The 27844-nt window shown below is 38.4% G+C and overlaps 1 protein-coding gene across 3 annotated transcripts in view; it reads left to right on the top strand.

Moving 5' to 3' along the window:
• The window catches only part of DCDC2 (doublecortin domain containing 2), a 215211-nt gene extending 187656 nt beyond the window's left edge, over positions 1-27555 (top strand). For 2 of the 3 annotated variants that reach the window (XM_054492627.2, XM_063665870.1), the window contains exons 10-11: positions 20661-20963; positions 24480-25570. In XM_054492627.2, the coding sequence (XP_054348602.2) occupies positions 20661-20963; positions 24480-24584 (408 nt within the window). In that variant the 3' untranslated portion in view covers positions 24585-25570. Of the gene's footprint in view, positions 1-20660; positions 20964-24479 lie in introns of all 3 variants that reach the window. The other variant, XM_054492628.2, reaches the window with a different exon arrangement.
• Positions 27556-27844: the final 289 nt, after the last annotated feature.

Below are 27844 nucleotides of genomic sequence, written 5' to 3'. Positions count from 1 at the left end.
AGAACATGCTCCTTTAGCTTGGAGGAGTTTGTTATTACCCACCTTCTGAAGCCTGCTTCTGTCAATTCATCAAACTCATTCTCCATCCAGTTTTGTTTCCTTGCTGGTGAGGAGTTGTGATCCTTTGGAGGAGAAAAGGCTTTCTGGTTTTTGGAATTTTCAGCCTTTTTTACTGGTTTATTGTCATCTTTGTGGATTTATCTACCTTTGGTCTTTGATGTTGCTGACCTTCTGATGGGGTTTTTGTGTGGATGTCCTTTTTGTTGGTGTTGATGTTATTCCTTTCTGTTTGTTAGTTTTTCTTCTAACAGGTCCCTCTGCTGCAGGTCTGCTGGAGTTTGCTGGAGGTGCACCCCAGACTCTGTTTGGCTGAGTATCACCAGCAGAGGCTGCAGAACGCAAAGATTGCTGCCTGTTCCTTCCTCTGGAAGCTTTGTCCCAGAGGGGCACCCACCAGATGCCAGCCAGGGCTCTCCTGTATGATGTATCTGTTGACCCCTGCTGTGAGTTGTCTCCCAGTCAGGAGGCACGGGGGTCAGGGACCCACTTCAGTAGGCAGTCCGTCCCTTAGCAGAGCTTGAGTGCTGTTCTGGGAGATCCACTGCTCTCTTCAGAACCAGCAGGCAGGAATGTTTGTCTGCTGAAGTAGTGCCCACAGTCGCTGCTTCCCCCAGGTGCTCTGTCCCAGGGAGAGGGGAGTTTTATCTATGAGCCCCTGACTGGAGCTGCTGCCTCTCTTTCTGAGATGACCTGCCCAGAGAGGAGGAATCTAGAGAGGCAGTCTGGCTACAGTGGCTTTGAGGAGCTGCAGTGGGCTCCACCTAGTTCGAAGCTTCCCCGTGGCTTTGTTTACACTGTGAGGGGAAAACCACCTACTCAAGCCTTAGTAATGGCGGACATCCCTCCCCCCACCAAGCTTGAGTGTCCCAGGTCGACTTCAGACTGCTGTGCTGGCAGTGAGAATTTCAAGCCAGTAGATCTTAGCTTACTGGGCTCCATAGGGGTGGGATCCACTGAGCTAGACCACTTGGCTCCCTGGCTTCAGCCCCCTTTCCAGGGGAGTGAACAGTTCATTCTCGCTGGTGTTCCAGGCACCACTGGGGTATGAAAAAAAACTGCAGCTAGCTCGGTGTCTGCCCAAATGGCTGCCCAGTTTTGTGCTTGAAACCCAGGGCCTTGGTGGTGTCGGCACCTGAGGGAATCTCCTGGTCTGCGGGTTGCAAAGACTGTGGGAAAAATGTAGCATCTGGGCTGGAATGCACCATTCCTCATGGCACAGTCCCTCAGGGCTTCCCTTGGCTAGGGGAGGGAGTTCCCCAACCCCTCGTGCTTCCTGAGTGAGGCAGCGCCCCACCCTGCTTCAGCTCACCTTCTGTGGGCTGTGCCCATTGTCTAACCAGTCCCAATGAGATGAGCCGGGTACCTCGGTTGGGAATGCAGAAATCACTGGCCGCCTGTGTTGATCTCACTGGGAGCTGCAGACCAGAGCTGTTCCTATTTGGCCATCTTCAGAAAAGCATTTTTTTTTAAAAATGCCATTATTTTCTTGCCTTTAGGGTCCTTGAAATTGTTTTGGTTGGAATTTGTTTTTCATAAAGGAATTGCCTGTATAAATGTAAGTCAAATATTTGCTATGTGTGTATTGATTTTCTTTCTTAGGCCAGTAGAACACTGTACTTCTAGGAGTTGTGTGTGTGTGTGAGTATATACATACTCACATGTGCTTATAGAAGGGACTAAGTAGTGTTAATTTTCTCTAAATGATGGAAGAAATAAAAGTCAGCTATGCTTTTTAATATAATACATCAAACTTCCTTACAATTGTCAGTGGAGGATTGGAGTTTAGGTGAGGAGGGGGAAATGATAATCCCAGACTTGGGAAAGGGGAGAAGTCACTAGGAACTGCCACTTGTCCTCTGACTACTATATGATATTTTTTTTCTAAAAGCAGATTTCACCATCTGACAAATTCCGTAGGTGATCTTCTCAATTGTATTTGTCTTAACAGTTCAGCAGTGAAATTGCTGCTTGATGATTCCACAGGCATTTTCTGCAAGTGTCGCCTTCCTGATGAAAAGCCTAACGTGGTAAAAATCATGCAGATTTCAAAAATCCAATTTATTATCCAGGATTAGCTATAACTAATAATTTTTCATAAACTCCAGTTATAGGTATTTTTTCCTGAGGGAAAGTGAAACTTTAAGTCTTCTGTGAAGCCATAATTAAATAGTATATTTTAAGACAAAGAAGAGTGATCATCATGTATATACAACACCTGATAGCTGAAGAAACCAAGACTAATTTATATTCCAAAGTCAAAATGTCAAATATTAAGAGAAAATCATGGCCTTATTAGCAAAAGAGAGATCTCTCTGTTAATCACTTATTTAACAACTTGCAAATCTGTGAGAGATATTTCTTTACTTTGACGTTTGATTATCCTCAGGAAGGGGAGTTGAGAGGGAAAACTGATCTCTGATAATACTCGAATAGCCTTGGATGCATGTCTGCAGGGCTTGATTTCTTATTTAACTTGTGAGTGCTAGCTTATCAAAATGCAGGTATGCAGGAGATACTGAGAAACAGATTGGTAAAAGCTGGGCAATATCAACAAATTGGTATGTGCTTGAAGAAACCAAAACCAGGTAAGCAAAGGTTAGAATTACTTTCTTCTTGGACTCTCTTGGTCATAACATTGGGATTGTCTAGTTTATTTGTTCGATACGAGGTGCTTATGAAGTCAGGTTACAGCCATTGTCTATGGTCTGCTGGCATTTACATCCTAAGCAGCTATATTATAAATATGGAAAACTAAAAGTGTAGAGAAATTCGTTGAAAGCCCATTAGTTTCATTATAGTAAGACCAACTCTGCAACAGCCCACAATGGTGATCTGTATTAAACAATAGCTACCATTGATTAAGTACCTACTGAGTGCCAGGTACTGGACTAGGGATTTTTATTTCTCTCGTTTAATTGTGAAAACAACCCTGTAAGATAGGTCTTATTGGAGCTGGGTGTGGTAGCTCATGCCTGTAATCCCAGCATTCTGGGAGGCTGAGGTGGTCTGGATCACCTAAAGTCAGGAGTGTTCGAGACCAGCCTGGCCAACACCGTGAAACCTGGTCTCTACTGAAAATACAAAAAATTAACCAGGCGTGGTGACGGGTACCTGTAATTCCAGATAATCAGGAGGCTGAGGCACGAGAACCGCTTGAATCTGGGAGGTGGAGGTTGCAGTGAGCAGAGATCCTGCCACCTCACTGTAGTCTGGGTGACACAGCGAGACTCCGTCTCAAAAAAGAAACTGGATAAGTCTTATCAGTCTTATTCTATTTACCTACTTATCTACCTATCTATAAATACACAAAGGAAGTGAGCTCATGAGGTGAAATTATTTGCTCAAGGCTGTACCACGTTAATTAGAGGAAATGGAACTTAAATGCAGACTATCCAAATTAAACGCAGACAAGTGATCTGAGGAGAGAGTATTGCATTAAAAAAAAAAAAAGCCAATTATTAATCCAGAAAGGAAAAAAAATCCTAATTGAGAAAGGAAATATAGTCATGGTATACTACTTGTCTTAGCTAGAAAAGATACTTAAATACACTCTCTCTAAGGCCATTAGCTAGTTAATGTCTGTTTTCCTGTCATCTAAATGATCTGTGTTGTGATTTTAGTCAAACGGCCATGAAGAAGGAAGTTGTATGTGCCTGTGTGTGTGTGTACGTGTATATGTAAGTATCATGTGCAAATTGGCCAGGTTATTTATCCATTCCTGAGAAGCAGATTAAGTTTTAGAAGTCAGTATCAAGGCTTTCATTGGGAGGCCATTCTCCACGGGTCTGTTGTGATTCTGCCCATCTTGTGAGCAGAGGCACTACTGGCCTTTGTTCTGGACCATCGCTTCAGGGATGTTTGTATAGTGAATGGCCTTGGAAGACAGAGAGAGTGATTTCTTCCAGAACCATCATTCTCAACTTGTGGTGATTTTGCCTCAAAGGGATATATGGCGATTTCTGGGACCATTTTTGGTGTAATAACTGGGGGAGTGCTATGGGCATCTAGAGGGTGGTGGCCAGGGCTGCTCCTAATTATCTTGTAATGCACATGACAGTCTTCACAACAAAAAGTTCTGCAGCCCAGAATGTCAATAGAGCTGCGATTGGGAAACTCTCCTCTGGGACAAAGGCTGGGTTTCTTTATTGTCCAGTATGACAAAGACAATGTCTCCCTATGGTGCAAAGGTCAGGCAAGTTTACTGCCCATTGTAAAAGATTTAATCCCATTGACTTGTACACTTAAGAGTGGTTAAAATGGTAAATTTTATGTAATATGTATTTTACTATAATAACAATATTTAAAAAAAAAGCTTGGGTTCCCTAAGCTTGAGGTTCTTCTCCTAAAATGCAAACTAATGTGTGCATACCTAGTCCCCTTCTCATTGTGGGAATTGGGCCTTGGGTGCAAATGCTGTTTTGGCTACTGCTATTGCGTGAGCAATAAAGTCCTTTGTCACTGACTCAGTAGTCTCATGTTTCCTGCCAACACCCATGAAACTGTGGCATGCTAACTTGTCTCTTGCTAGCAGGGTACAACTTCAGACCTTTCACAGTCCTTGATAGCCTCTCCTGGTACCATCTAGCATGCATGTTTGTGTGTGCACATACAGGTATATTTGCATGTGTATGTTACGCATTGTGGACTAATTCCAGCTAAGAAAGAGTCTGAGCTCTGCTCCAAGGTCCAGACTCTTTTCATTAGTTAGAGACAAGTTAATGATGATGGACCTGGTAGTACTTCCAAACCCATGGAAAAACAGAAGAATGTTCACATTGTTGAATGCATTTAGGGAGGCCAGAACAAAACATCTTTTCTTAGAGGTGAGTTTGGGTCTAATAAGCCTAAGATTCTCTTTCAAAACTAACCTGTTTTGTGTATGCATGTTCCAAGTCAATCTGGGGTTGGCCATCAGCAGTGGAACAAGTGCCTGATTAGCAGATGCCTGTGATTACTCTGGCACTGATGACCCTGTGTCAATACGCCCCATTTATATGATGGTGCTTTTCCAAGCTAAGGAAGTAAGAAATGAGTCTGCTCCATTTTAGTTAAGTAAAAACTGCCCCTAGTAATTAAGGATCAGGCAAGAGAATTCACCATCTCAGAAACACAGACCAATAACTATGAAATAACCAAATACACAATTGTATTTTTAGAGTTCGTTTAATTTGACAGAACCGAGTGGAAGATGAAGATAGTAACTTTGGAGTGATTTTGGTTTGTTTTATTGCTTTTCCCATTTGTAGTTGATTTTGACTAATAAAATAATGAGAATTGAAAAATGTTTTTATGCTAAGTGGTTTCATTAAATAGCATTTAACCCAGCATCATGAACATTAAAACAGTAAAATAATTTTTTTAAATTGGAGGTTGTGATACATACATTTTCTTATTTATTTAAAATTTATTTTTAATCAGAATTATACACGTTTTAAAAAGTCAATCAGTTCAACAAAGATTATAACAAAAATAGCAGCCATTTGCCACACCCCTCCTCACCACAATTCCTGTTTCATACAGTTAGCTGATTTGAACTAGTTTAGCTATTTCTCATGGAATACTGCTATATTCCTAATTCCCTCCCCCATTTCAATACCTCTGAGGTGCTTGGTTCTTACAAGTGATGGCATCTCATAGTTTAATTTAAAATTATTTAAAAAATTATTTTAATTAAACTTTTTAATTTAAAAAATTCTTTTAGATGACGTAAAAGAATGGAGATCCCTTTAATTGGGTGGTATCTCAAATTTGATAAATCTTGATTTTATTTGTTTTGATTTATTAACTTTTTGGATTTATCTTTGTATTTATCTTGATTTACTAACTTTTTATGTAATTACGATGGAAGATGATTATTTAGATTTTTTCCCAAACTCCTTCCCCCTATCAAAAATAGGGCCACATACATACAAACACATACAGATACCTTTCCCTTTCTTTTTTCTTTCCACTATAATTTTGTAATACTTTTGGCTAAGTTAATATCTCTACATTATTTCTACTATGTAAGTATTATTCTTAGTTGAATCATTTAGTGTACTCTAGTTACATTTCCTTTCTTGGGTAACTCTTTTTCCCTCTTGCCTAGGTTAATAATTACCTATTCTTTCACTTGCTTTGTTTTCTATGTACCTATTACTAAGCCATCTCCAAACTCTGCAAGAGCTTACTGTCCTCTTTGATACATTCATATACATTCAGTGATACTGAAATCTTCATTTTATTTTTTTCTCAATTCCTCTAGTCAGCTGCCTCAAGCTGGTAAGTTGTTCTCTAGATCTGCTTTTCAGAGTTATCCTGGTATTTTTCTTCACCATTATTTTGAGAATTTCCTTTGCTTCCTCAGTGGATGGTTCTCTTCTTTTTTTGGATTCTATGTCTTCCGCTATCTTGGTTACACCTTCATTTTTTTGTGGAACTCACCTCTAGTTGCCTTCAGACAAAAGCTTCATGGGAGACACATTTTTCTGAGACTTTGCATGTCTGAAAATACCTTTTTTTTTTTCTCTAATCAAACTTGACTGTAAGTATGGCGAGGTATACAATTCTAGGGTTGATATAATTTCTCTCAGAATTTTGAGGGGATTCTTCAATTTTCCTTTCCATTCAGAATGGTAGTTGAGAAGTTTGATGGCATTCTGTTTCTTTAAATGTAAACCTTTTTCCTTTCTCTGAAGGCTTTTAGACTATTTTCTTTGTTCCTGGTGTTCTGGAAATTTCCAATTATGTGTCTTGGTATGGGCGTTTTTGCTTATTGGACTGGGTACTCAATGGGCTTTTTAATTCTTAAAATATGTGCTTTCAGTTTTGGAAAAAAATTGTTTCTTTGATAATTTTCTTCTCTTCATTTCCCCACTCTTTCCAGAAGTCCAGGTATTTGAATATAGGACCTCCCCGAGTGATTATCTAATTGTCTCTCCTACTTTTCATCTCTGTGGATTTTTAACTTTCTCACTTAAAAAAATAAAAGCCTCAACTTTTATCTTCCTTTGATTATTTCCTAGTCATTTTATTTTTAACATCTAAGAGCTCTTTCACATTCTCTGAATGTTCCTTTTTTAGCATCCTATTCTTGTTTTATAAATGTGATATCTTCCCTTTTCTCTCTGAGGATTAATGTTGTATTATTTTACACTTTCCTTTCCTGCACTATGTTTTTTTCTTCTGAGTTTCTTTTTTGGTTTCTTTGTCTCTGTGTTTTGATCTCTGTATCCATGTCAGAGTCTTTTTTTGGCTGTCTGGTTAGATTTGAGAGTGAGGTATTAAGGACACACTGTGTGCATAGGTAGGGGAGGTGTCCTGTAGGGTGATTGGTTTTGGCCATTTCATTGGCAGGTCTCCTTCAAGTTTTAGTATCTGTAAGTATTGCTCTTTTGGGGTCTATATCCTTTGAGAGGAATCTTTCAATCTTTTGCCTTGTTGGTAGGAACCTAGCTGTCAACATTTTGGGATCTGATTGTGAGAAAGAGGCATGGATCCGTTTCAGTATAGTGCCCTTGTTCTGAGCTGTATTTGAGTCCAATTTCCCTAAAGTTCAACATCTCCAGATAATAAACCTCCCATATTTCTCAAAGGAGGTGATCTCAGGGGATCTATTTGCTTCTTTTAAAGGCTCTCAGCCAATCCACCTGTTTTTAGCCACAGTTATCTATGCCCCTTATTTCAGAGGCAGATGGTGCCTCCATCCCCAAGCCTTCTCTAGGTTTTTAAGCATGCAAAGGCTTGCTTCTTGGCTTCCCTTTCTGCAGTCTCACATTTTAGCTTCCTCAGGTCTCCTGTCATCCATCCATTTGCCCCACATCCATTTGCTTTACTCTTTCCCAAATTTTATGGTTGATATTCCCTTTCCACTCTTCTGTGTCCTTACGGGTTCATCCTTTTAAAGTTGTCTTAACTGATGCTTCAGAGGGGCATCAGAAAGGAGCTAAGAAAAAACACATTTGTTCAATCTGCTGTGTTTAACCGGAAACCACTTTCATAATGATACATCAGAGCAGTTTTCCTAGAATCTACAATAGGGATTGGAGCATGTGAGTAGATTTTCTATGAGGGAATCGTCTGGCTGGCACAGGGCTAACAACATCTACATCTCTTCAGTAGGCCGTGTGTTCTTCAGACTTCCACAGGCTGCAGCACTCCCTATGCCTATCATCTGTCTTCAATTATAAATTTATGTTTTTTGACCTGCCCCTGGGATCATTTGAGCTTGTGACTATTGGTCTACACATACATAATATAATGCCATTTTAAAGAATCTGCAGCTTAGAGGCTGTAACCAGAAATAGGTTTAAAAACCAAATATGCCTGTTGCCCTAGTTTTATTCTCCGTGTTCTGACTTGGTCTCATCATTGACTGTACCTGCAACTAATGGAGAATCAGCAGCTACCTGCAGCTCCTCTTGTGAAAGACAAGTAAGATGAAGAGCTTTTTGTCTTGCTTTTCCATATACGATAAAATATACAGAAAGATAAAGGAGGCTGTTTTCTGTGACAGATTTCCCAAATCGACTTCAATGAAATGCATTTACTAAACAGTTATAAAATATTTAGAACCAGAAGGGAACCTGACCTAAGCTTCTTATTTTGCCATTGAAGAAACAAAACCCCACAGTGGAGAAAGCCATTTTCCCTCAGAGACATGATCTGTTGGTAGTAGAACTAGCATAGGGGTCCTGTCTTCCAGTTTGGTCTTCTCCCTGTACATCTTAAAGAAGAGAAGTGAGAAGATTAGGGGCTTCTAATTAGCCCATAAATGGCAACATATTCTGAGGGCCACTCAACCTTCACTGCTGTCTTTGAACTAAAAGGGATTATGTGTAAATGGTATATTTATCATTATTTTCAAGTCATATACTCTTACTGAATCATATTTATATTAGGCATTAACAAGCATTGCTCACGGCTAGAAGGGTTAGAATAAGAATGATCAGAGTTCTTAATTTATCTATGCATCGTCAGTAAGGCTTTTTGTGGCATCATGTTTGTAGATTTGTATTTAAATGATAGAAATGGTGTTAAACGTTAAAATGTAGCCCTCAGGGATTTCTGATATAAATGAAAGAAAATCAACATTTACTTCTAACTTGAGAAAATTTAATGGGGAATTTTTTTCTTTTTTTTGTATATTTTTATTATACTTTAAGTTCTAGGGTACATGTGCACAATGGGCAGATTTGTTACATATGTATACATGTGCCATATTGGTGTGCTGCACCCATTAACTTATCATTTACATTAGGTATATCTCCTAATGCTATCCCTCCCCCTCTCCCCCAACCCCACAAGGACAAAAAACCAAACATCGCATGTTCTCACTCATAGGTGGGAATTGAACAATGAGAATTTTTTTCTAATGATGATTAAATATATTCATGCCATCTAAGTGTGTTTTCAGTTTATCATATATTGTCATATGGGTGTCACAGGAACTGGTGGGGCTTAAAGGGACCGGGTTGGACAGCTTCCAGATGACTGGCCACAGCTTCACTTTTCTTCTGTACTTAGAGGGTCTTGTCTCCGAATATAACCACCCTTTTTGTGGCTTCAAATCACATCTAAACCTTTTTTTTTTTCTTTTTTTTTTTTCTGTGAAAGTAAGCCTCTGAAAGCTGAAAGCAAGAAGTGGTACTTTGCTATCATAAAAAATTGAAACTGATTATTTCAAAACACCTCATTCAACTTGGATAGGAGATGATTTTAGTTTCCATGGGAACAGAAATAATAAAAACAAGTATGATAACTTCTGTATTTTCAACATCTATGCCTGAATGCTGCCATAAAATCCACAGAAATATCTTCTACCCCAAAACCTATAACAAATCCACACACTTTCCCAAATTTGAAACTTCATAAATGTTACATGGAAAAAATGGACATCTAAGGTAGTCTTTTTCATTTTTATTGATTTCCAATTTCTAGGTCTAGGTTATTTTAGGGAGAGAGAACTAATGGGTGGCAATGAGGAGGAGGGTTGGGTGGTGAGACAGGATATCTTGACTAAAAAATTCTAACTTGTGCTGTTATTTGTGATAGTATAGGCCTTAAACATTAAAATAATATCCCTCAGGAATTCTGATGTAAATATAAGAAATATCACATTTACTGCTAAAGTGGGCTGGACATGAGCTGTGGTCTCTCTTTAGATGGCTTCCCCGTTTTTAATTTCTGTTGCTGCTGTTACTGTCAGAGGTGTGATATGAGTTTAAAGTCTAAGTCATTTGGGCAGCCCCATCTGCCTGTGGAAATACCTTCCAAGTAATTGATGCTTTCAATATTTTGCGGCTTATTTCCATATAATTTTCATATTCCATCTTCTTTCCCCTTACCACTCAGGAATCCTGAGTTAACCTTAGTAACTGCATGCATATTCTCTAGAAAACCTGAATACTTAACGATTTCCCCTGAGCCCCGTCCCTGCTAGGATGTAGCCAGAGGTAATAACTACCAGACCTTTTCTGTCTTCCCATACAAGTCAACCATTTTCTCAGAATGTCAGTTACAAAATAAATAGCAAGATACACATGGAGGCAAACTCAGGCAAAATACACTCAAAATGCCAACGCTGGTGTCAAGGAGAAAAGCTGGTACAGCTTTTCTAATAATAAATATTTTGAGCAATTACTTATAATAAATAATGTGTTTTTTAAAGGTAGAAGTCCTGTCTTATAAAAACCTCTCTGTTTAAGGGTACGTTTTGTCTGTAATTGTACATATATTTTTAATATGTGTAACATGCCCATTAATCTAGTTGCATTCTGGATGTGTGCCGGAGAGGCTGTGAGGCTGGAATCATCTAGGTTTAAATGACTTCTGCGATCATTGTTTATACCATTATGTACATCAGTTTAATGGGGATTTAAGACAGAGTATAATGAATACCCTTTTTTGACTCCAGCAAAACAGAAGAATTGTGCTTTACAGAGTATAGCATTACACAATTACTCATAGGCGTGAGCTAGTCCTGAAATTTCAAGATGTATGTACTCCTTAGAGAAACAATTTCTATCTGAAAACAGGTTCTCTTAAAAATTTTCATCACAAAATTGGCTGAAAATTGACGTAAATGTCAGGGGGATGAAGACTTTGAGCATAAAGTATAAAATATAAAAAAAAACTTTCCGATTTATTGCTTTTGCAGTGATGGGTTTCTTTTTATGACATTGACTCTTAAACAGTGGCATGGTGATGTAATTAGAATAAATCTTGTAGAACTGTCTTTACGGCCAGAAATCATTTTGTCAACAGTCAGTCCTTCCATTGTCTTCCAACTTTCAGTAAATTGGTAACTTTTAAGATAAAAACGCCACCTTCATTTAAAGAGGCATGATTTCAGGGCACTATTACAGTAAGAACTGTTAACCCAAAATGAATTTTTAAGTGGCATATTCATGAGCATATTGCATTATATGTGATTTACAGCCCTACTGTGCACAGCGTCATCTGGGGACCAGCACTGTCAGCATCACAGGAGCTGAGAGAGATGCAGAGGCTCTGAACTTGTGACTCATACTCTGCATTTGACAAGATCCCCAGGTGACAGTGAGGCACTGGTCTTGGAGCCAGTAGGCTGGAAGTAACTCTTGAACATACATTGAATTTAACATAAATATGTCTTTGTTCTGTACTTTATCTTAGGAAAATAGTTATTACAATCCAATGGTCAAAGAATTCAAATCCTTTTGTCACTAGTTGGAGATTTTTGGACAAGTTTACCTAATTCCCTATGCTTCAGTTTCCTCATCTGCAAATTAGGATCATCATCGTGTTTTTTCTAAATAATTGTTGTGAGGTTAGTGTAAATATGATTACGCGTATGACATGCTTAGGCCATAGCACCAGGTACCTGGCAAGCTCTGGATAAATGTGAGCCTTGTCATCAGTGCCTTCCTGAAGGCACATATGAGGCTGACTTTTATCTGTGGGAGCACATTTGTGTCTTATTCAAGACGAATATCCAGAGTCAGTGGTGGTGGGAACAAAGATGAATAACAAAAAGCCCTTACTTCAAGACACTGCCAGAAGACCTCCATAGTGCCAGGGCTGATATTTCCCCATTATTCTATAATCATTCCAAGTATTTTGGAGGTATCTACTCAATAGCAATTTATGTTCACTATCTTTTTTTGCACATAAATAGAGAATAACTGCACAGTGTGGTTAGAATGTACTAGAGGTATCTTAGCAAGTATTAGGAGGGCACAGGTGAGGAGTGACGGCCACCTGAGGGAGCAGGAAGGCTTTCTGGAGAAGGTGGTTCTACCCATGGGGAAGGAAGGGCATGAGTAATAGCATGGCACAGCCAGTGGCCCAGGGCTCTCGCAGTTTCTTCCACAGAGGACTCTTTCCCCACTCCAAACTTCTGTCTGGGAAGGTCTGGGTTTGGCCTTCTTTCCCTGCCACATCCAGCCAGTCCTCTTTCCATTGCTGAGGAACCCAACTTCCCTATTTTTTTAAGGAAATAGAGGAGGGATGGGAGAGTGAGGGTGTTGGTAAGGGAGGTGAAAGAATATTAGTATGAGCATGCGTGGGGCTGGGGAGGGAAGGTATTAGTATATTAGTTTACTATGGCTGCCATAACAAAACACTGCAGACTAGGGGGCTTAAACAGCAGACATTTATTTTCTCACAGCTCTGGAGGTCCAAAGTCTGAGATCAAGGTGTTGGCAGGGTTGGTTTGTTCTCAGGCCTCTCTTGGCTTGACATGAGTCAGATTGGATTAGGGCCACCCTCATGACCTAATTTTAACTTAAATTGCCTCCAAATACAGTCACTTTATGAGGTACTGGGGTTAAGACTTTGACATAATAATTGTGAGGGAGGGCACAATTCAGCCTCAGAAAGTGAGAAGATGGGGTTTGTCTCTGATTTGATGCTGCTTAACAGATGGAAAGGATAATATTCAGGGAGCAGAGTCAGCTTTTGAAGTTTGAGTCTGTAAGAAACATGATCAGTGATGAGCAGAGCGGGGAGAAAAGCAGAGACATGGCTCCCAGCTCAGCCCAGCAGCCCCTCTGCCTCATTATCCATTGGTTATAGATTAGAGGTTGGCCTTAGCCAGGTGCCTCGTTACCATGGTGACCAGTTTTTCAGCTACCGAGGACCACTGTTCTTCAATAAGCAGTTGTGTGTGTGTGTGCACATGCATGCATGTGCACACAGGTATGTGTGTTTGTGATGCTGATGAAAGATATTTTCATCTACTGGCCGTGTAACCCTTGGCAACTTGCTTTATGTCTCTGGCTCAATTTCCCATTCTATACAATGGAAATGATAATCACATCTGCCCACAGGTTGGGAAGATAAAATGAGAAACTGCATGTGAAAGTACTCTAAGAAACACAATATGCTACCTAAATGTTTGGCATTATTTATTACATCCATAACTGGCTACTGCCAACCTGTCATTCCAATGGAAGATAGAGTCATTTGTTGCTTAAGTGCATATACTAATTTATGGAAATTATCCTTGTTTAGTATCTCTTGTTTGTACATTCATATTACTTTCACAAGTATTAATAGATAGCAGTTTGGAAACAACAAAAAGCTATTGGATGGTAAATTTGTTGTGAAAAATGGATGCCAAGGAACTTGGAAGCAAAGAATAAACATAACTGAGAGTGAGGATGATTAGTCCATATGAATCAGACCCAACAGTCTTAATGGACTAAAAGTTCCCAGGGCTGGTGATAGCGCTGAGTTTGTGTGAGGGGTACCAGATTCCTCTTCAGTAGTTTTGCTACAGCGCAGTGAGAAAGGAGTGAAGGGGCTGTAGGAAGGGTGCAACTTGTTCCTCCTTTGCCTCTTGTATTTCTTTTTTATCCTAAAGAATAGTTATGTAGAGGGAGTGCCCTTTTCCTTCTTTGCAGACTCTCACCATGGTACAGATTTTATCTGTGTGTATATATGTGTGTGTATGGATGGGTGTAAAACCCAGTGTTCCTTCTGGGGATGATTTGATTGATGTATACACTGGAAACATCTTTAATAATTTAATGTCTGCTTCAAAGGAGATTACACCAAAAAGCACATTGCTTTTCATTTATTCATTACAGATCTGTCATAGCAGCATTTTTTTTTTTGCCCTGAATTGTAGTGTCGTTGTAATAATAAATTTTGTTCCAGACTCAGGATATTTTAAAGGTTTATAAGCCTTTTAACTAATGTTACCATCTGATTTAAATTGATCAAATTGGTATTTCAACACCATAATCTTGCATTTCTTAAAGTTGAGCTAACCAGATGTGGCTTCTTTTGATGACTACTAAAATAGCTGTGCTGGGAAAGTCTAATAGGAATAATGGGATGAAAGCATAATACTGCTTGTTAGTACTGGTGGTAATAATGACTACGAGACAGGGCCTGAATTTAGGGCCAGTTGTCTTCTTCCCTAAAAAGAAATTAGGATATATATCAGCCCTTTGCTTTAAAAGGAGAAAAAAATGTATATGTGTTTGGGAATTCTGGATAAAGAGGTAAGGCTGAGAAATATAAAACTAAAAACTAATATGTTATTTTGCAATTTTTAGATAGAAATCCAGATGTGAGGAGAGGAAAATGGACATTTTCTTACTTAGGTGTGATTGTCTTAACATACTTCAGCAAGTACTGGTAATACATTCTCAGAGAGGCGAGGACCATTTCCAGAATCCTAAAAAGTTACAGTAAATTATGAGTTTTTTTGTTATTATTTTATTAAATGTTACACAACTTCTCTTTAAAACTAAAAAAAAAGCTGTTCTGAATAATAGGGCAAGTTTAGGCACAGTGAGGACCAAAACCATTTCTAGGAGACTGATTTATAATTATCCAATTTTCAGAGGTAATTTAAAAAGAAATCTTTTCCTATTGGCCATTAGTACTGTAGTATTTCGGGAGTTTTGTTATGTACTGCTTCAGGTACTCTGCTAGACAATTCTTATAATAATGTTTCCTTCCTAGATCACACCAAAAGTCAGTGATAGAAATTCCCAAATATTTTGTTTTCAGGTCAGTAATTTTTTTTTTTTTTTTTTTTTTTGAGACAGAGTCTCTCTCTGTGGCCCAGGCTGGAGTGCAGTGGTGCAATCTCGGCTCACTGCAACCTCCACCTCCTGGGTTCAAGCAATTCTGCCTCAGCCTCCTGAGTAGCTGGGATTACAGACATGCACCACCAAGCCCGGCTAATTTTTTGTATTTTAGTAGAGACAGGGTTTCATCATGTTGTCCCCAGGGTGGTCTAGAACTCCCGAGCTCAGTCAATCCTCCCACCTCAGCTTCCAAAGCGCTAGGATTACGAGCGTGAGCCACTGTGCCCAGCCTCAGGTCAGTAATTCTTTGAACAGTAAAAGTAATGTTGCCTACTGCAGATCTCATATGTTCTGGCCATTGAAAGTACATGTGAGTGTCCTTATAGTAGCAAGTTGTTTGGTTATTAATTTAAGGAAAGATACTAGGACTTTGGGACAAGACTGCCTTTGGTTTACACCCTAGCCCTACTTGGTCACTTGCCCTGTGATGTGGGAAGTGTGATGCGATTTCTCATTTACTCTCTTTGTCTAAAGAGTATAGGAAACAACTCATAGGGCTATTGTGAGAGTTGCATGAAATGCTGCGTGTGATGTTTGGCACAGAGCGGTGCTTAGCCTTTGCACTCCATTTGCCCCTCCTTTCTCACCTGTCACTACGTGCAAACACTGTAGACACAGAGTTGTAGAAGTCTCTATGGCCAAACAACCCACTGGGAAGCACTCCTTTCCCGACACATGCCCTTAACTGTTTCTCGCCTCATTCCACATTGTCATGTGATTTGTTTACGCATCTTTCCTGCTCATTGTGCTCTGCGCTCTTTGATCTCGGAGACAGTGGTATTTATCTCTGAATGCCGGAAATGCTCAGTACTGCTTAACACAGATGGGTGCCCTTGGCCCAATCACTGAAGTCATGAGGCCTGAGAGTCCCTTATGTGTCTCTCAAGGTCCCACAATGACCAGGTATGTTATTCTGCAGAGTCCACGGAAGGAAACTTGTCTCTAGGCCAAAGGTCCACAGGGCTTTTCCTGGCTTCTTCTGACTTGTTCGTGGGGAGCCATCCACCATGTTTCCTCTGAGCTGGTTAATTATACTTTCTTCCCCCTTGGAAGTCCCCTCTCTGTCTTAGTGTCTTGGTAAAGGAAAACTCTCGACTTCCTGGTGTGGGCTCCTTTCCTGAACTCCCTAGAAGTCCTTGCTCTTCAGCAATGCAGAATATAATCTTTGGCTCAGTACATTTCCTCTGCTCCATTTTATTTCTTTTTGTGGTAATATATTCCTAATGGATATTTACTGTCTTAACCAGTTTTAAGTGTACATACAGTTCAGTGGTATGAAACACATTCATAATGTTGTGTAACTACCACCACCAACCAGCTCCAAACCTCTTTTCGTCTTGCAAAACTGAAACTCCATACCCATTAAACAAGAACTCCCCATTTCTCCCTCCCTCAGCCTGGCAACTACCATTCTACTCTGTGCTCTATGATTCTGACTACTCTATGTACCTCACGTAGGTAGAATCATACGGTATTTGTCTTTTTGTGTGACTGGCTTATTTCACTTAGCATAATATCTCTGTTTCACCCACTTTGTATCAGAATTTTCTTTCTTTGTAAGGCTGAATAATATTCCACTGTATGGATATACTACATTTTGATTATCCACTCATCTTTTGATGAACGTTTGGGTTGCTTCCGCATTTTAAGCTATTGTGAATAATTCTCCTATAAACTTGGGTGTACAAATATCTCTTCAAGTCCCTGCTTTCAGTTCTTTTGGGTATTTACCCAGATGTGCAGTTGCTAGATCATATGGTAATTCTATTTTGAACTTTTTGAGGAACCACCATACTGTTTTTCAGGTGGCTGTAGCATTTTGCATCCTCACCAAAAATGCCCAGGAGTTCCAATTGCTCCATATCCTTGTCAATGCTTGTTTTCTTCTTTTCTTTTTTTTTTTTTTGTCATAATAGGTGTTAGGTAGTATTTTATTGCAGTTTTAATTTGTATTTCCCTAATTATTAGTAATATTGAGGATCTTTTCATGTGATTATTGGCCATTTGTATATCTTCTTTGCAGAAATGTCTATTCAAGTACTTTGCACATTTTCGAATGAGGCTTTTTGTTGTTGTTGAGTTTTGGTGTTCTCTGTATATTCTGGATATAAAGCCTTTATCAGATAAATGATTTGCAAATATTTCCTTCCATTCTATGGGTTGCCTTTTTACTCTGTTGGTATTGTCTTTTGATGTACAAAATTTTAAAATTTTTATGAAGTCCTATTTATGTATTTTTGTTGTTGTTGTTGCCTGTGTCTTTGGTGTCATGTGTAAGAAATCACCACCAACTCCAATGCCAAAAAGCTTTTGCCCTATGTTTTCCTCTAAGAGTTTTATAGTTTTCGGTTTTACATTTAGGTTTTTCATTCATTTTGGAGTTATTTTTTGTACATATGTTAGGTAAGAATACAACTTCATTCTTTTGCATGTAGATATCCAGTTTTCCCAACACAATTTGTTGAAAGACTGACCTTTCCCTACTGAATGGTCTTGGCACCCTTGTCGGAACCATTTGACCATATATGTGAAGGTTTATTTCTGGACTCTGTTCTATTCCATTGGTCTATACGTCTGTCTTAATACCAGGACCACTCTGGTTTTGGTTATTGTACCTTTGCAGTAAGCTTTGAAATAAAGAAGTGGGAATTCTCCAACTTTGTCCTCTTTCAAAATTGTTTTGGCTACTCAGGGTCCCTTGAGATTCAATATGACTTATTGGATGGGTTTTTCTATTTCTGCAAAAAATGACAGGGATTGCATTGAATCTGTAGATCATTTTGGATAATATTGACCTCTTAATGTTAAGTATTCTAATACATTAACATGGGACATGTTTCCATTTATTTATGTCTTTTAAATTTTCTTTTGGCATTGTTTTGTATTTTTCATTGCACAAGTCTTTCACCTCACTGGCTAATTCCTAAGTATTTTATTCCTTTTGATGCTATTGTAAACGAAATTGTTTCTGTAATCTCCTTCCAGATTGTTCATCGTTAGTGTATAGAAATGCAAGTCATTTTCATGTGTGATGTATTCTCCTCCGTTCTGTTTTTATAATGACAACGCCCATCTTTCCCTTGCCAAGCTCTCCTCTCCTTATCACTTCAAGTGTGTGTGTCTCAGTGCCTTACTTAGCTTGTTCTCTTTGGGGAGAGGGTGAGACGGGTCTGGTGGGCAAATTGGAAATGTTATTCTCTTTGTTAGAGATTGAAGACTTTTCTCACTTTCAGTCATTTAGGTCACATGCATTAAACACCACAAACTTCTTACCAAGCATTGTGAGTTATGTTCATAAATCTTTTGCCTTTTAGCATACCAGCTGGCAGATCCATACCCCTCTGGACCTGAGTTTCTGTCCATCATTCTGCCTTTGTGAGGGACCCACCCTGACGACATGCTCAGGGATAGTTAGGACTCTCTACTGTTTGACCTTAAGCATCCAAATAAAATTTGAACAGCCTAGGCTCACAGTGTCGTTTAATCTGCATAATGACAAACATTGTGGTTTTTTCAATATCTAAGAACAACTAGTTTTTTCCTTCATTTAAAAAATACACATTTGGTATCATATAATTAAATCTGAGACTTTATTTTTGACAGAAGATAAGAATTACTACTAGTCCCAACTCTTCTTCAAAATAATGTGTGGAATTTTATTCTGAACTTTTAGTCTACTCCCCTTCATTTACTTCCTTACTTCCAAAACTGAAAGCATTATGTTAACTTTTGTAATGACACAAAAGTGGTCAATTGTTTCGTCAGTTAGAAGAGATGGGCTTCTAGAGTTGGAAGAGGGGGTCAGGGCTAATTGGGTTCCAAACTCTCATTTTACAGGGAAGGAGATTTAAGTGACCTGTCCAATGTCAGGTAGCTACAAAAAGGCAATAATGAGATCTTAACACCAAATAAATCCTTCTACCCTACCATTAAAAAAAACCCTGTTATTTTATTGATAGCATTGAAGAAATATGGTGGCTCCAGGAGAGAATGTATTGTAACAGATGGGAAGGGATTTCCATGTTTTTTAGGATCTGTGATGTGCCAGAAACTATGACACTTTATATAACTTTTCTCTAATCTTCATGGAAGTTTTGTTACATTCCCATTTTACAAATGGTGAATCTGAAACTCACCAAAGTTAGGTAACAGCCAGTAAGTGCCTGTTCAGGACTTGAACCTGGGTTTTTCTCCAAAGTCTTGGCTCTGAAAGCTGGCCTCCTGTTCCCTACCCTAACCCCTTTTTGTTTGTTTGTTTGTTTTTTGAGATAGAGTCTCGCTCTGTCACCCAGGCTGGAGTACAGTAGTGCTATCTGGGCTCACTGCAAGCTCCGCCTCCCGGGTTCACGCCATTCTCCTGCCTCAGCCTCCCGAGTAGCTGGGACTACAGGCGCCCGCCATCACACCCAGCTAATTTTTTGTATTTTTAGTAGGGACGGGGTTTCACCGCATTAGCCAGGATGGTCTCGATCTCCTGACCTCGTGATCCACCCGCCTCGGCCTCCCAAAGTGCTGGGATTACAGGCATGAGTCACCATGCCCAGCCTCCTGTTCCCTCTTGAAGCAGATTTATGTGTATCAAAATAACAGTAGAACAGTGAAATGCCTGATTAAGGTTTATAAAATTCTTTAGCATTTATTCTTCTTTTTCTTTTTCTTTTTCTTTTTTTTTTTTTTAGATGGAGTCTTGCTTTGTTGCCCAGGCTGGAGTGCAGTGGCGTGATCTTGGCCCAAGTGGCTGGGACAGGTGCCTGCCACCATGCCCGGCTAATTTTTTGTATTTTTAGTAGAGACGGGGTTTCACCGTGTTAGCCAGGATGGTCTCAATCTCCTGACCTCGTGATTCGCCCGCCTCAGCCTCCCAAAGTGCTGGGATTACAGGCGTGAACCACCAAGCCCGGCCCCCAGCATTTATTATTCTTATAGAGAGGGCATATGGTTTCTTGACCTTAGATCTGCAGGAAAATCAGTTATTGTATTTAGAAATAAGCTGTCAGCTTCCTTAGACATTGTGGGGAAAACTGTCTACATTCCACTCAGAAAACATGAATTCACACCCTGGTGCCATTGCCCTCATCCTTAGCCCTGAGGATGATGATTTTTCCACAAAGACTTTTTTTTTTAAACCTCCTCCTCTGGGCCAGGTACTTCACTAGACACTGGCCAAGGACCTTGTGGTTTGGCTTTCTATCTGCCATGGGGGTTACAAGCACTGGTTCTGGTGTCACAGGCTTAGTTCAAACTCTGGCTCTTTCTGTGGGATCTTGGGCTCTCCCTGTTGAGTTTTCTCATCTGCAAAATGGGAGTGATACCAATCTGAAAGGATTGTTGTGAGGATTAAATGAGGGAATACTTGTAACATGTGGCATGTGGTAGGTACCCAGTAAACGTAGGCACATTCTATACTGTAAAGTACTATGCAAATGTAAGAATGTTTTACTTGACTGTAATATAAGTATTACATTACTATGATGTGCAGTGGAAATTTTCTGTTATGCTTCTTACTTTTATCCATTATTCCTTTTGATTCATCAGAGGCCAGCAGAAATAGTAGATGAGGAAGAAGATGGAGAGAAGGCAAACAAGGATGCAGAAAAGAAAGAAGACTTTGCAGGAATGAATGGTAACCTTGAAGAGGAAGGGGATAGGGAGGCTACAGATGCCCCTGAGCAAGTCGAGGAGATTCTGGATCACAGTGAGCAGCAGGCAGGCCCTGCTCGTGTAAATGGAGGCACCGATGAGGAAAATGGTGAGGAGCTGGATCAGGTTAATAATGAGCTTCAACTGGTCCTAGACAAGGAAAGAAAGTCTCAAGGAGCTGGCAGTGGACAAGATGAGGTATCTCTATTGCTTTTGCTTGTTTATGTGAATGCATGAATACGTGTGTGTGTACATGCGTGCATTCAGAGAATTAACCAAGTGTTTAGGACTTGTATTGAAACCACTTATGGTTGAGTAGGAAAGATTCAATACCATTTAATCCCTTTATTTACTAGTTATTTCAACCATTTAACAACTACTGCCATTGACCTATCTGACAGTTCGTGTCTGCCCTTCCACCATTCATACATTTAGCCATTCACCCATCCATCTATCTACCTCCTGCCTCATTTTACAAGAAAATGTACAGAGCCTTCTAAAAACATACATAATCAAAGAAAGAAATATAGAAAAGTAAGTTGAGATCAGAGAAGGTAGAAACCAAAAAAGAATATCAAGACCAGTGAGACCTAGACATGAAATAAGGAATACTTTCTCTATTATGAGTGACTTCTTTGATCTCTAGAAGTACTGAAGTTAGTTTGCTTTTTTCTACTTTAAATAGATTAATCAAATTAAGCGTTCAACACATTAGGCACTTGGGTAGTATACAGTTTTGTTTATTATACAGAGAGGATAAAGAAATATGTGGTGAAAATAAAAGAACAGAAAAAGTAATATCTGGTGAAACCTCTCTTTTCCTAGCCTGTTCTTCCATGTCTGACCCTGGAGTTGGATACTCATCAGTCCTGGCATTCTTCCATGGGACAATATGATCCTGTTGCTGCCAGGCTCAAGTTGAGTCTCACAGCATAAGAGGCAGGATGGTCTCCATAACATTCTCACCATCTGCCTATCCCATCCCTTCCTGTCTATCCATCAGATCAGGGTCCACCTCCCTCAAGGCTGTAACTGCTGAAGTGGGCCTTGGACTACTCATTCCTAATACCCACTATGATCACTGAGGTCTACGTGATTATTTATTATTGATGCATCTGATTTATCTTGCTTAGGGAAAGCAAGTTTAGCAGTGGCAAAATGCAAAATGTTCTGGTGGCCAGGTTTCAGTAACAGTACAAAGTTATCTGCAATCCACTATATGAGTTATTCAAAATGTTCTTAACATCTAAATGAAAATGCTCAGCATGTCACTCATTTTATCTTTTCTCAAGGTGAGATAATCACAGTCCTATTCTATAAGAAATTCCCCATATGTAGTTCTACATAGTCCTCAGTGTCATTTATATGGCACCTGTAATAGTAGGTTTCATACAACTCTTTGTTGTAGTAGCTTTTGATGAAAGCTTACAAAATGAAATCAAAGTGTAATTCTATGTGGGACTAGATAGTAAGATCCAAGCATGATTTTTTTCCAGTGGTCTAGCTTAATTCAACATATGACATAAATAGATTTTACAGAAATGAATGGATTGCCTGTCTTTCCATCTTCCATAAATATAACTTTAAAAAATAATCCTGTAATTTGCAATGACATGAATAAACCTGGAGGATATTATGTTAAGTGAAATTAGCCAACCAAAGAAAGACATATGATCTCGCTTATATGTGTAATCTAAAAAAAGTTAAACTCATAGGAGTAGAAGGTAGAATGGTGGTTGCCAGGGACTGAGTACAGGGTTGGAGAGATGTTGGTCAAATGATACAAAATTTCTGTTAGAAAGGAGGAATAAGTTCAAGAGATCTGTTGTAGAGTAAGGTGTCTAAAGTATAATAGCAATGTATTGTATACTTGAAAATCACTAACAGAGTAGATTTGAAGTGTTCTCACCCCAAAAGATAAGTATGTGAGGTAAGGTATATGTTAATTAACTCAAGCCATTCCACAATGGATACATATTTCAAAACATCATTTTGTACGCTATAAACATACAATTTTTATTTGCCAATTATGATAAATGAATACTTTTTTAAAGGGGAAAAATAGGCTTTTGATAGGAATTGGGCATCCATCAAGATCAAGGTTATGTAATTTGGCATTGGCCTGTGGTATGTCATGAGGGTGAATCTAAATTCTTGGGAATTCAAATAAGGAAGTGCCTAGTTTGTGATTTTTTTTTTTGAGACAACATCTAATTAGGGACTTTTTTTTTTTTGAGACAAGGTCTCACTCTGCTACCCAGGCTGGAGTTCAGTGGCATGATCACAGCTCACTGCAGCTTTGACCTCCTGGGCTCAAGTGATCCTCCCACTTCATCCTCCTGTGATAGCTGGGACCACAGGTGCCACCATGCCAGGCTATATATACATATTTTTTTAATATGGAGGAAGTCTCCCTCCCTGTGTTGCACAGGCTGGTTTTTAACTCCTGGGCTCAAGCAATCCTCTTGCCTTGACCTCTCAAAGTGATGAGATTACAGCCACGTGCCACCATGCCCAGCCTAATTAGGGATTAGTAACAGAGCAGTCACTCACAAGGAGATTTAATCTTATTTGACTCATCTCTTTCTTATAACAATGATATATTTTATCGTGTTCTCCCTAACATATTAGTATAGGTATATTTTAAGCATACTGAAATATATGAAAAACCAAATTTATGTGAATTGTAAGTTAAAAATGAATAATTAACTTTTACAGAAGGACTGTCTACTAATAAAATGACTAGAAATTCTGTTCACCGTGTAACATTTTGTTCCATGTAACAATTCTTGTACAAAGCGAGATATGATTGTAGGAAAACACCAGGAAATACAGAGAATTTACAAGAAACAATTGACATTTATTGAGATTGAACTTGTACTATATTCAAGATACGATTTGAGACATTTCACAAAGGAACAATGTGAAATAAGACACAGCACCAGTTATATATATATATAAAATTTCTTTTTCAAAGCATCAGCCATGGCCTGTGTGGTTTGGGGAACCTGGAGCTACTCTGTCCCCCAGACTGGGTGCCCTTGTGGGGGCTGTGGAGCCTCTAGGATTTCATAGAGCAGAATTTGCAAACCAGCTAGTTCTAATCTCACCCACTCAGTTTTCAGTGTAGTTGGGGAAAGGTGAGTTGTACATGAGACAATGTTATTATTAACAGGAAAAACCCAAGTGGCAGGAGAAATAGTTGTTGTTGGAGAAATGCTGCCTCCACATTTTGATTTTCTGTCTTTTTCTTATCTACTTGCTACTTGATGGTACTTGGTACCGTATTCACAATGAATTTGTGAATTCTAGGAGGAAACTAAAATTAGGAGAATGTCCCTGAATTTTTTCTTCATTTGTCTCTGAAAATGCTAAACTGAAAAGTATAACTATGTTGAAGAAAAGCTCAAAGAGAAATCAAGAAAAAATGAGAAAAATAAAGCCTGCAGCATACAAAATGAGTCACTGCCTTTCAAGCACTAGTAGATTATGAACCCTAAAAAGACTTTTGTATAAGTGTTGAGAAAACAGTATGTCCACTGGGTAATGATAGACCAAAAAAAAAAAAAAAACAACAGAGGGAACCCCAGGAACTCTTTTTAGTTAAATATTTACATAATTAAGTAGAATCTTGAGTAATTTTTTCTTTATAAATGTCATTACCTTTGTGAACCAAACAGCTAAATACCTTTGTTTGGATCTATTTTCTTCTAGGCTGATGTAGACCCTCAAAGACCACCAAGGCCAGAAGTAAAAATTACTAGTCCAGAAGAAGATGAAAACAACGAACAAAACAAGGACTATGCTGCCGTGGCTTAGAAGATTTTTAAAAAGAGAGTATATGGATCGCAAGAAAAATGAAGGGTTATAATACTTGAGAGATAAGCACATAGTTATTGCTGAATATAATGTGACACTATGGTCGAGTTCTACCTACTGAATTTTAACATTAGAAGCTTAGTGGAAAGACCAGATAACTTTAAATGGCTACTAAAGGATAATTACTTATTTTTATTGCATGTGTTTTAAAAAGTCATATAGAAATATTAAATAAGATGGACAGAGGAGAATTTGCACTGGAAGACAATTTGCCACTTGTATTTGTAAAGGATGAAAAATAGGATCACTCTTATTGTACGCTTTATTATAAGTTTAGAAGGCAGTTTATTCTAAAGAATTTTTCTCTAGGAAGGCGTAGAATTTTAAATAACTGGTAATAGGAAAGCATGTACTATTTTCTTAAAGCAATAAACTCTTGAATGAACAAATTGCAATTTACTTTCAGACATAATTTGGAGGTGGCAGTAGATCAAAATGTGTCCATGACTTGTTAACATGCCTTTCTTCCTTCCTCCTTAGCCAAAATCCACCTTAAATGAACTACAAAGATAGAGCGAGGTGTTCATGTCGGTGAGAGGAAGCATTGGTTCAGAGTGTTAGTGACTAGTATCACCACGCCCTCCCTTAAATGCTTTCAGGCTTGCATGCTTATGGCTCCAATGGCGCACACTCAGGAAGGAATTGTAAAGGAGCGCCCAGTTATATTATAAAGCCTGGATGTATGGTTTGCAGATAATGGAAATCCTATGGATTTTCACTGATCCGGTCTATCTTTACCAATAATATCCTCTCTTCTCCCTTATGTTATTAGAGAACCTGATATTGGCTATTCCAAAGATTATTTTCAAATAGTTTTTAACAAAAATAAAACAGTGTATTAGGAAGAAAAAAGTAGACTATATGAAGAGTTTGTGACTGCTCAATTTAACTTGTTTTTTGCCTTATTTCTATTAGGACTGTTTTACTATATTTTTGCCCTAGGGATATCAGCAAATATTTATTTTTCCTAGCATGATATATTTAGAATTTCAAGCAGATTTCTTTATAATTAGAAGGCATCTGATAGAAATTGTAAAACTTTAGAAGTTATTATAATGAAACCAATTCCTGAATCACAACTTCGTGGACTGATTAAATTAATTTATATTTGCCTTGTGAGGTATGTATGGGGAAAACATAAAAACATAATTAAAACATAATTTCATCCTTTTTTTGAATTCTTAAGAGATGTTCTTCCATAAATATAGAAATAATATATTTTTCTTAAAGGATATATTTTTAATTATGTGGAAGTTGTAAGCTTGAAATTTTAACTTCTAGTGCTTTTCTAAAATTCACAATTACATGTTTAAAAAATTTTTTCTCTTCCAGGTTTCATTTGGAATAAGGAGTTGGCAGTTATATAAAGCACTTAATAATACTATAGAAAATAGATGTGTTTTTTCTTAATATGATTTTGGTATTTTCCACAGATCAGAAGTGTAAACAGAGAGATAATGTAACAGTATTTGGAAGAGATAAATGACACAAGGATATAGTGATCTGGGAGCATGAATTATAAACAGGGTACTATGTTTCTGGTGTAAAATCTAAATTGTGCTTTCTTACTAGCCTTACTTTTTCAAATGGGATGATATAAAGCACTGTGGGCTATAAGCAACAATCTTGGGTTGCTAGGCAAATAGATCAGTTGATCTTTATTATTATTATTATTATTATTTTTTGTTTGAGATGAAGTCTCGCTCTTGTCACGCAGGCTGGGTGCAGTGACGTGATCTTGGCTTACTGCAGCCTCTGCCTCCCGGGTTCAAGCGCCTGAGCCTCCTGAGTAGCTGGGATTACAGGCATCTGCCACCATGCCTGGCTAATTTTTGTATTTTTAGTAGAGACAGGTGTTTCACCATGTTGGCCAGGCTGGTCTCAAACTCCTGACCTCAGGTGATCCGCCCGCCTTGGCATCCCAAAATGTTGGGATTACAGGCGTGAGCCACTGCACGTGGCCCCAGTTGGTCTTTTAATATTAAAATTGTGCACTATTACTGGGTCTGGAGTTAATGATTTCAAATAGTTTATAAAAATAACTGATTAAAAGTAAGAAATTATAATTATCAAGGTGATTCTCTTTTCTTTCTTCAATGGAGAGTTTCTCTCTTTCTCTCTTCCTCTTCTAATAAAAATATTTCTCTTTTTTTCCTGTCCTTTTATTCATTATAATATGAAGCTTAGGTTTTAGGAAACACCTTAAGTTTCATTTTAATGAAGCACGACATTGATATTTTACATGAATAATAACGTTTGGTATTTTAAATGTACTTCAAGGAGGTAATAGACCACAATAACTGTACCAAAAAAACTTAAAAATGGGGACATATTCGTCCCTTGTGTGTACATATTTTACCACTTGTTGACAAGATACAATTGTGACCTACTTTGAGGGGATGAATAACAACTTATCACTTTAAGACACTTTGCAAACATGTTACTAAAAAAAGGTGCCTAGCCAAGGAAAAAGTCATTCACTGGGAATTAAAATTGTGGATGTCACTTCAGAGATGACTTTAACATAAATGCTAAAATTTCATTCACCTCACAAATGTGGCAGTTTTCTCTGTGGAGAATGGTGGTCTCCGTGGCAGACTGGCTCTCCAAATTAAATGAAACTCATTGACAGACCTGGGATCATTTATGTGAGTGGACAGACAAGATCTTGGTTAGGCTTCATGTACTGTTTTCTAGAGAAAGTAAAACTACAAAAAACTTATGATGCTTTTATGTGATAACCAATATAATGCTTTAAGATGTTAATTCTTTGTGATGCTATATACATAGTTTTTATAGTTTTAATTTTATGAAACTACTTTGTTAAACTTATCTGGATTTTAAGACATTTGTAAACAAATTGGGGCATTAAGAATTTTAGAGAGCAAATAAAGAAGATTTTGACGAAAGTTGTTTTGAGGCTAAGGATGTTTTACCTGGGTTAGCTTCTGTTAAAATAGCTGTTGAGTGCCCATTGACTTATAAAATATGATACTATGACCATAAAATAACTTTTTACTTCTTATTCTTCTCTATGACCTTAGGATGACTTTATTTTTTTAAGACATTTTTCCTGTATGTTTTTTGGGGGAATGTTAGGATGCCACACTCATAGGAAAAGTGTGATGCTATCATGCCTCCTGTTTTATTGTAAAGGTGTGAATTCTTGCTATGTGGTGTGTGAAGACAGAACTATCCCA

Source organism: Pongo pygmaeus, chromosome 5 (assembly GCF_028885625.2).
Source record: "Pongo pygmaeus isolate AG05252 chromosome 5, NHGRI_mPonPyg2-v2.0_pri, whole genome shotgun sequence".
Classification (NCBI taxonomy): domain Eukaryota; kingdom Metazoa; phylum Chordata; class Mammalia; order Primates; family Hominidae; genus Pongo; species Pongo pygmaeus.
Note: the sequence above shows the minus strand (reverse complement) of the source record. Positions and strands in the feature narration are given on the sequence as shown.